The 10,216-nt window shown below is 44.1% G+C and overlaps 1 protein-coding gene across 3 annotated transcripts in view; it reads right to left on the bottom strand.

Annotated features, from left to right (window-relative positions):
* Positions 1-8: 8 nt before the first annotated feature.
* The window catches only part of flrt2 (fibronectin leucine rich transmembrane protein 2), a 45,627-nt gene continuing 35,419 nt past the window's right edge, over positions 9-10,216 (bottom strand). For 2 of the 3 annotated variants that reach the window (XM_020616972.1, XM_020616973.1), the window contains exon 2: positions 9-5,390. In XM_020616972.1, the coding sequence (XP_020472628.1) occupies positions 2,986-4,968 (1,983 nt within the window). In that variant the 5' untranslated portion in view covers positions 4,969-5,390 and the 3' untranslated portion in view covers positions 9-2,985. Of the gene's footprint in view, positions 5,391-7,556; positions 8,164-10,216 lie in introns of those variants that run through there. The other variant, XM_020616971.1, reaches the window with a different exon arrangement.

Below are 10,216 nucleotides of genomic sequence, written 5' to 3'. Positions count from 1 at the left end.
TGGAAAGCCATATGTGAACTGTCAGTAGGTTAGGCTTCATGATTTTTAAGCAAGATAGATCAAAGCGTGGGTCAGGGCAGCCTGGTGCATCTGCGTATTAGGTGTGCCGATGTGGATATTAGTAGAAAAGTAGTAAAATAAAAATTGGAAATGCTTTGATAACCACAGAAGAGCGCCATAATAATAAACCCAACATAAAAAATCCATCTAGACAAGTCATGTATTAAAGTATTTAGTCTTACATCATTTGTCAGGGGAATGCGATCATTCCAATTCAAATCAAGTTCTTTTACTTTTTCTTTTCACTTAAAGGCTCAGTTTGACATTTTGCATTTATTGCCAAGAGGTATGCAAATATTGATACCAATCTTATATCTCTATGGTAAATGCGAAGCTGTAAACCAGGATTCAATTACCTTAGCTTAGCCTAAAGACCAAAAATGGTAGTAAGGCTACTCTGTCCAAAATAACAAAATACACCTAAGCATTTGTAAAGCTTACATATTAACACAATATATATTGTTTGTCTTATTTGTACAAAAAAAATCTACAATTGATAATTTCATACCCTTGGAAAGAGCCAAGCTAGTTGCTTTGCTAAGTTAAGCTAACTGGCTGCTAGCAGCTGCTTCATATTTAGCATAGAGGTGTGTGTGGTATCACTTTTCTCATCTAAAGTGAAATAAATGATTTCTCAAAATGATGGTCTCTCAATAATATTTTTTCAACACATTGCTATTTGCATTAAAAATAAACTTGACATATAAGTGAAAAATGTGTCTGTTTTCTCATTGTAAACAAGATTTTTAAGACATAATATCACACTAAATGGCATGTTAAGACAGATTATTTAATTCATTCCTGTTTGTTAATGTTCAGAATGTTATGTTTGTTAAACAGATTTTAAATGCAGGGACATGAATGCATCACCTTAACTTAAAGTCCATATGAGCTATTGCTGGAATTTCAAGATCACAACACTCTGGAATAACTCGAGTACAAGCCCTTAAAAAGTCATTTTACTCCAAACATTTGGCCTAGATTGTGTTAATTCTCTACTGTGTTTGTTCTTGCAGCTGAATCTCCGTGTCTCACAAAGAGTTAACACACTCTCTGTCCCAGTGTGAGCTCCATGCAGCCAAGTGAAAATAAGGTCTACATATTTTTCTCCCCTTTTTGGTCGGGGATTATGAGAAGAGGAGGAAAAGAAAGAGAGGCAGCAGACGGGTCGGTGCTGGGAATTCTTTAAGCTTGGCCCCTCAAAATAAAATCTTGTCAAATCAAATCAAGTCTTCTGAAGAAGTGCATAATGAAGACCTCTCGCTGGCACCTCACATGCAGAGAGCTGCCACCACAGCCCGTGAGCTGAAGGGTAGGGAAACTGTTTTAATTGAGCCCATGCAGCGATCAGAGGTGTAGAGACAGACAGTGAGACAGCAGACAGGAATAAAAGACAGAAAATCAGGGTGGACTGGGTGAGCATCATCATTTTAGATACTAGTATTGTGAAGTGAGCAGCTGCACTGTTCAGGTGAGCAAATCGTAAATAAAATAGGCTGCCTCATACTGTAAATGGGTACGAAAGGATAAATGATGAGGCACTATATGAGCTGCTCAGTCACAACTGTGCACTGTGAGGATCATGGGCGGAGTGCGAACTCATTGTTGTAATTTCTTAATTTATCCAAAAATCCTAATGAATGCTGGGACAAGGCTAAAATAAGTGGGTGTATAATTAGCATTATGTGTGTGTCTCCAAACACACACACAGTCAAAGGCCTTCCCTCGTGATAGAGGACAGTGGTGAAAATCCATATAATTTAGCTGCCAAACACAGAAAACACTGTTAGTTTTAAATGAGTCCACATCACTGAGTAGCTAGATGAGCAATAATACTCTAAACAATGCTGTTTGGGAATGAGTAATGTCATCTGGGTAATGGACTCCAGAGGAATGGTGGAGGAAAAGTGATCTCTCCTGTCTGTTTTGTCCTCTATTCCTGTCCCACACATGACACTGAGGGTAACTGCCCCCTTGTGGTCTCACTTGTCAAAACAAAGAAAAAAAAGAAGCAGAACAAAGGGAATTTCTTCAAAAGGAGCTCCGTGTCTCACCACATCCATGCACCTAATTAGGGAAAATGACCCTTTGTTGCTTTTTAAACTCATGCTAATAATCACCAAAAACAAAAACAAAAAAACGTGCTAGAAAAGACAGAGTTCTCCAAAAGTGTCTCTAGACTAAGCCCACTTTTGTTCTACTGTAAATCAATAGAACAAAGATGCTTTTAGTGTTAAAGCACTTTTGGGAAATCTCAGTCCAGGCTTTCCAAAAGCACCAATGACACAACAATCCTTTACATGTGATCGACAACACTGCTCATTTCTTGCTGTGCTCCCATTAAGAAGAAAGTGCACTTCAATTGTTTTTTACACCATGCCACCAACGAACCAGTGCTACATTTTCACAGCGCTCTCATCAGCAGTGTTTGGATTTGCCCTGTGCTATGTTGCCTTTACTACTGTTCTGTTGTACTGGGGAGGGTTTGCAGCGTGTCAAAGCGCAAAAAGGCCATATTTTGCTTCTGTGGTTAGCAAAGGATCCCAGCCCTCTAAACGCCTCAATGTTTCCAAGGCTGACAGCGTTCATCAGAAGCTACACCCAAGGTGCCGTGATTGTACAAATCCATGTTCGTGTACAGTACTGACCATTAAAACAACTCAAACCCTGCTGGTTATAAAACAAAGAAACACTTGTATCTCTTTTTCTAAGAATAAAAAAGATAGCAGAGAATCCCACATTATCCACAGTATAAATTACACCTTAGACAGAACTTGGAAATATATATAGTACAGGTATATTTCACTAGAATTTTTATGTTTATGGTTGCCTACACAAACAGTGTATGTGTATGTATTTATGCATTTATTAAATGTTTCTTGTATGTGTGTGTTTGTGTGTGCAACTGTACTAGTTGCTGCTGCATCACGTGTGACTGAAATCTGTACTGGGCACATTGCTGCTCTTGCAGTAGGCTATACTGTTATTACTGAGGTGACAGTCTCTAAATCCAATGCCCCCATTGGGTGTGTAGATGGGTTGAATGCGGAAATCTCCCTTGAGCAGCTGCTCATTGTTCAGCGCCACTATCTGGAAACTGGTCTCAGTCATCTCCAGAATGGAGTTATCCTTCTTGGTTCCAGCCTCGCAATAGTCATCTTTTCTCCTGCCTCGGTTGTATTTCCACTTGGTCGAAGATGACCGGCTCTTCCTGTGCATGTGCCAGCAGAACAAACTGAGTAGAGTTACCAGGATGATAAGAACCACCCCACCTATGATCCCAGCCATTAGCAGTGTGGAGTTGATGCTCTCCTGAGGACCTTGGTCTCTGCCAGGAGGCTTAGTAGACAAGGCAGACTTGGTCCTAGCCTCAGAACATATAGTATCCTCTCCAGGCCTGTAGGAGTTAAGGGTGTCCAGCATGTGCACACAGATCCGATACACAGACCGGGGCTCCAGGTTGGTGAGGCTGATTTGCCGCAGACCCCCACTCACTGTTCGCTCACGCATTCCTTGGTTGATTTGGCTTTGGCCCCTTTTCACCCATGTGATCTTGTAGGCTTTGACAGTGAAATAGGAATCCCAGCTCACCTCAATACTAGTGGAGTTGACCACATTGAAGGAGATCTGTAGGGGATCCTCATAAGGAGGCAGGGGCCCAGGAGGGTTGTTATGGATCGGGGGTAGGGGAGGGGAGGGCGAGTCAAAGTAGTAGGGGGTGGATGTGGTGATGAGGTTGGATATCATGGTGGTGACAGGAGGGGTGGTGGGTGGAGGAGGGGGTGTGGAGCGGAGGGTGGGCCAAGGCGGCTGGTCAGTATCGACAGGGCAGTCAATAATATCCAGTGTGAGCTCTCTGATCATCATGCCACGCACCTTGTCTGGACTTAGGCACACAAACCCTCGGGCGTTAATTGAGGAAGGTAGTGACTTGAGCCACACCACCACCCATTTCACTGCACAGTCACAGCGCCAGGGGTTATTACGCACAATGAGATGCTTTAGGCTCGACAAGCTATCAAACACACCCTGTGTTAGAGTCTGAAGTTGGTTGCTGGAGATATCTAGTTTTTCCAGCCTATTTAGGCCAGTGAAGGCTGCCACAGGGATCTGGTCAATCTGGTTCTCCTGTAAGCTGAGTTTAACCAGTGACTGGCTAGGTAGGAGAGGTGGGGGAAAGGTCAGTGAATTGCGGGCGAGAGCCAGCTCACGAAGATTGACGAGGTCCCGGAAGGTCCCGGGAGCAATGCCCTCATCCGTCAGCAGGTTTCCGTCCAGCAGGAGGCGCTGCAGGCGTGTCACATTCTGGAAGGCCTCTTCTGCAATGACAGCAATGCGGTTCTCATCTAACCGCAGCTCCTTCAGGTCTTCAGGAAGGCCAATGGGAACGCTGCTCAAGTGGTTCTTGGTAAGGAAGAGGAGTTTGAGGCTTAATGCCTCTCTAAAGGCCCCTTCTTCCACCCCCACTGTGGAGATGGAGTTATCATCGAGATGCAGCTCCTCTAATTGAGTCAGCTGGGCCAGGGCTGCCTTGGAGATTGTTTGGATATTGTTCTCCTGGAGATGCAGGACCCTAGTGTTTTTTGGCAGATTAATGGGGAATTCGTCCAGCTGGTTGCCATACAGATAAACCATCTCCACAGAGGCCAGATTGTGAAATTCCACAGGGAAGCCAGCATTGTTGATCTGGTTGTTATGTAGGTACAGGACCTTGTAGCCCCCCTGTATCCCCAGAGGCACTGATGTCAGGCTGCGTTCGTTGCAGTACACAAACGATTTGTCACAACGACACTCTGCCGGGCAAGAGGCACCAGGTCTGAATTGCATTTGGAGGCTTAGGATGACAGTCAACATAAACTGCAAGAATGAAGCCCAATCTCTATTCCAGGGTCCAGCCAGAAACTCCATAGTGGAAAAACAAAAAGGGAAAAGGGAAACCAACAATAAAAAGAACTGGGAGGGAATAAATCAGAAAGTCAATATATATCCACCAAAAACCAAACCCACGAAAAGTCCACCTATCGTTTGGTAATGATGCAGTTAGGTGGGAAAAGAGCAGGAAACTGTGGGTGTAATCCTGAAAATGCTCGTCCTCAGCTGAAGAGCGATAGCCTCATTAGTGGTGGCCAGTCCTCTGACTGACTCCATCCATGCTGAGACATCAGACCAAAGCAGGACTCTTCATTCGTCACTCCATACAGAGCTCAGCCAGGGCCAATTTGAAGCCACACAGTAGAGAGCCACCGCAGGCTCCACTCGCCTGTCCGTCACACATTGATGGTCCCCAAACGGGGCAGAGTCCAAGGGGGGTGACATTTGGATCCAGAGACCTGTGGAAAAACAAAGAAATGTTAGATTAGAATTTTCAGGGGTGGCCTACTCTCAGAGAAAGGGCCTCTCTTTTCCATTCCTTCCTCGGTCTCTTTATTTGACATACAAATATGTACACACATACCAACTGTCTCCTTCCCTCTCACCCTTTCCTTCTCTCCCAAACAGAAAGACAGAAAACAAAACAAATCGTTCACTGCTGATGTCAAATTATGCGCCAGCTATTTAAAAAAGAGTCAAACCATCTGATAAATATTCAGAACAGCTCATGCACATCCGGTTTCACAGACATAAAGCAGGCTTTTATCCCTTCCGCTCTATCAAAGGAGGGAATAGAGCAGTGCAAGGACACACACTAATGCATTCACAGAGGTTCTGAGCAACATCAATGTTGCTTAATGGAAAACATGCAAATAAAGATAATAAAGACATCAGCTCTTGGGGCACCAACAAGATATTCCCTGGAAAAAACAAAACGGGGGAAAAAATCATCTTCACAATTGTCTTGTTTTTTTCATCTGCTTGAGCAGGCAAGTTAGGCAAAGGTACACTAGTAAACATGTTGTTACAATAAACAGGGCTGATTATTTTGCTGGTGGCCAAAGGATGAGCTCGTTATTACATGTTGGCCCGAATGCCACCATCAGACTCAAGATTAAAAGCTCTGAGGAATAGAATTACAAAGGAGAGGCAGTAAATGAATTGAGATTCTGCATATCAGCTCCTCCTCTCTCTAGAGGGACATACAGTACACAGGCTGTCAATTATATGGGAATGGAAAATAATTTAGTCCTTCAGCCTGCAATAAATGATCAATACAGGCTATTTTTCAGCAGACTTGTAGTAAAGCACAAGCCCACTGACTTACAATAGCTCCCCCAGATCTATTATTCCAACTTTTATGATTCGTCCAACATTTTTTCCTCCTTTTCCCCAACATGACTCAAAGGTACTGGTTATTATCGGTTACCTTGCAGCTTAACTGAAGCTCCTCCCTGAGTCAGTGTTAGAAGACAATAACATGACAATAATAGGAATGGTGGGTTGAATGTTAAGTACAGAAACGGCCATGAGTGTGGGTTAAGGTGTTCTGCAGGGTTTGTCAAGGAACAGGAGCAGCCAGCCAGCCACATAATTCAACAGTCATTAGAATGTATGCTGTTTTTGGTCGATCTGTGGAACTAAATTACAGATCTGTAATGTCTGGAAGTCCTATAAAAAAATACTAAAATGGGAAAATTGTATTTACCTAGCCCTGTTTCTTAAGAATCCCTGCGTTGTTTGCTGGCAAGATGGAGCCCGTGTGAGCTCTTTGTGGCAGAGATGGAGAAACAACCCTCTGACACACATCTTTGATCTACTTTTCTAAATTGAAAGATAAAATGTGCTATCACAGCATCACAATCAACAGCAGAAGGCAGCAACAACCAAAATGTTACTAAAAACCCAAGTATTGACATTTAAAAGGTGCATGATATCAAAACCAAACCGGATCAACTGAAGAGATGGAGAGATCAAGGAGGGAAAGTGATGAAGAACACTTTTTTCTTGATTTTTATTTCATTTTCAGGCAAGGGAGCACAGTTTCTCACCACCAGATGATCGCTGTGTTATGTGGCCAAGCCAATCCGATTAGAACTGGATTTAGCGACAGAAACGCAATTAAAAGTTTAAAATGAACGGGGTATTTAAGAGGCGATAAGAGGCGGATCAGGTATACTTCAAAGCCTGCCCAGTGAGCGGTGTTCATTTGGATGAATTATTTCAAAGGGGGGATTGAAAACCGTGCTGTGCATTGAGAAGTGAAAGCCCCTCTTTAAAAAGTCAGGTTTTCCCCGGGGTGTAAAATGTGGAGCGGTGCGCTTTGTAGTGCAGTAGCCCAATTTTTGACTCGATGAAATATCTAATTAACTTACAAATAATTTGGCCAACAGTTTTAGTTAATCTTTAAAAGTCACTGGGAATTGGTGAATTAATGCCAGTGTGCTTACACCATGCCTAGAGCTGTGTGTCACACAGATAAAAAACATTTGTGGATCTGTTTATAGAGGCTTGGTTAAATTCAAGTCCATAAATTGTATATTATTTCTTAGCCTGAAACATGAACATTTTCCTCTACATGTCCTTCCAACTATGTCCTGGGTTATTGAGGAACATCACTGTACCTTTGGCGAGCCTTTGTCCATTAAAACCCCCACTACCGCGTTCAACTTTCCCCCTTTCTTTGAGCAGCTGTCCTTCATGCGGTCCTGCTGTATGACCGTGCGTAAAGGTCCGTTTGGTAACACTGGTGTGAGTCGGTTCGGATCAGCAGCGTGAATCCGGTGAGTCTACGGAACAGCATATTTGCCTGCATGGGTCGCCCCCGCCGGTTGTGGCTGCGCGTCCGTCCACACCGCTGTACGCACTTTTTAGTTTTCCAGCTCCCGGGCGCTTCACTACGCAGCTCCTCCGCTTTAACTCAGCACCGTCTGCTGCGCATGGGGAGCGAAGAAAGCGGCGGCAGGATGATCGCAGCGCCCACTTCTCCCCTTCCACACTCTGCCCAAACGGTGAGGACGCACTCATCGAGGTGTCCGCAGCCTGATCTGCCCGGGTCCATGACGGCCAGCTGTGGCCGCCGGTGCACTGTTCAGTGGGGAACTCAAACTTGCCTTTAGTGTCTACGCAGCTCAGACCCGTTCTCCCTGCGAATTGTTTCGTAGATGGATCTAGTTGATAGTGCGACGTGTGTGCTCTGCTCAGCTCTCTCTCTCCCTGTCCTCTCTCTCTCTCTCTCTCTTTCTCTCTCTCTCTCTCACACACACACACACACACCCCTCCCATCCCTCTTCCTAAGAATAAAGAATGCATCTCCTCCAGCAGCTCCGTGGTGGCTCTAAGCCACAGATCCTCCCTGCTGCCCTCACACTGCAGAAAATAGTTTGTCTCTCAACACATTTTATCCCTACATGCTATTTGCCTGCCCTATACCTTACCAAGCGCGTCTGTTTGCATTGTAATCACTAAATCCAGAGATTTGACTTTGTCACATTCCCAATGAAAAATCACTACAGGCCAGATGCTTTTAATGTTCCTAGTTATTTACAGTGTGACTACGTCTTGGGGTCACAAAGCGTCCCTGAAAGGCCTTATTAAACCATACTTTTATTGGAATATATTTCGACCTGCTGTGAGATTTTTATGACCGCCATCCCCTGTTTTCTACCAGGCTTTTATGTAATTACAACTGGTTAATTAGGTTGGAGTGAAAAGCACAGTCTCACATTTGCTTCCAGTACGTTCTTTGAGTGACTTGAAGCATTTAGACGCACACTGACAGCCAGAGTAATTTCATTTGACTACATTGCTTCTTTAGCGATTCAGCAGTGCACTGCGCGCACGCACACTTATTCGCATGCGCACACACAGAGCCATTTCCCTGAATCTAGTCACCCCTCCGAGCACGCGCTCATTCTATAACACAAATAATAATAAAAAAACGCGCCCCAGTAGATTTCCATTAAAATGTTTAGGGGGGTTTCCCTGATGTAGGTGGGCGTTTTCTCCCTCTCTCCTTCCTTTTCTGCACAAAGTTAAATTCATGAGCATAAAGCCACACTTTACTCCGTTGAATAGGCTACAGGAAGGGATTGTGTTGTCAGCCTAAAGTATGACAAATGGCGTAGTCAGTGTTTGCTAAAATTAGCAAACTACAAACTACAGCTACAGCCTTACTATCTGTTACAAATCAGTTTGCTATCTGCCTCATCCTTTATTTGTGCTACTGTGTTTTAGCATTTACCATTGAAATTGTCCCCTAAGCTGCTGTTCAGCAGCAGCAGTTACATATTCAATAACTACAATGAACTTGTCAGAAATCAGTATATGTTTGTGGTTTGAATTTGATTGTTTAGTTATCTGGTCAAAATTACAAAAAAAGCATTAATATTTTTTTTAATTAGCCGATTAATTGTAGTCTTAAGCCTCTTACATTCATATTCTCCGGGTATGTGAATTTGGGGTTCCAGCTGACGTCCTGTGGCTAATGCTAACGTAACTACAGTAGCTTCCACTTTTTGAGTAAAATAAAAAACGTAACAACACAACAATTCTTCTCAAATGCTGAATGTTGCAAAGGGACAACAACATTATGTGGGCTTATGTTCATAAACCTTACAGGTGCAGGTCAGAAGTGCACCTTGGGAGCTCATACAGCGGGTTGTACAGTACAGCAGCAGTGCTGTGTTAGGTACCGTTCGCACCAGTCAGTGAGCGAACGAGAAAGAGGCGGACCCAGGTAGCCGACTTCGGTACAAGCAGTGATTTATTATATACAGTGATGAAGGGAGTAACAATACACAGAGGGAAATAGTGCGTAGTCCTGTCGATGAGTAGTAACCGGGTGTTTGACCAACCGCAGGAGGCGAGGAGATGGAGAGCTGGGCCGAGCTGCGTAGGCTGGGTCACTCCTGGGCTGGTCGGTGGTGATGGTGGCTACTGAAGGTGGAGACAGAGAGATGAAGGCAATAGTGGAACAGATAGGCGACTGAGTATTGACCTGCCTGGGAGGAGAGAGTGGAGTCACGGTCCATAGGAACAGTCCATCGGGGAAACACAAAACAGTAGCTGGCTAGGGGATTAATACATACAAAACAGTGAAAAAAGCACGGAGAAAAAATGGCCTAGAGATGAGAACGAACTGGCAAGTGACTGAGGAGTGAAACCCGGTAATATAGTGAGCAACCTAATCAAGTGCAGCTGGTGATAAGGGAGTGAGGAACAGGTGAACGTGATTAGTGTTAATGGGCAAGAGACAGTAGGAAAGGTGAGGGAGGCCAGAGCG

Source organism: Monopterus albus, unplaced genomic scaffold, assembly GCF_001952655.1.
Source record: "Monopterus albus unplaced genomic scaffold, M_albus_1.0 scaffold182.1, whole genome shotgun sequence".
Lineage (NCBI taxonomy): Eukaryota > Metazoa > Chordata > Actinopteri > Synbranchiformes > Synbranchidae > Monopterus > Monopterus albus.
This window is presented reverse-complemented; position numbering and strand designations above follow the sequence as displayed.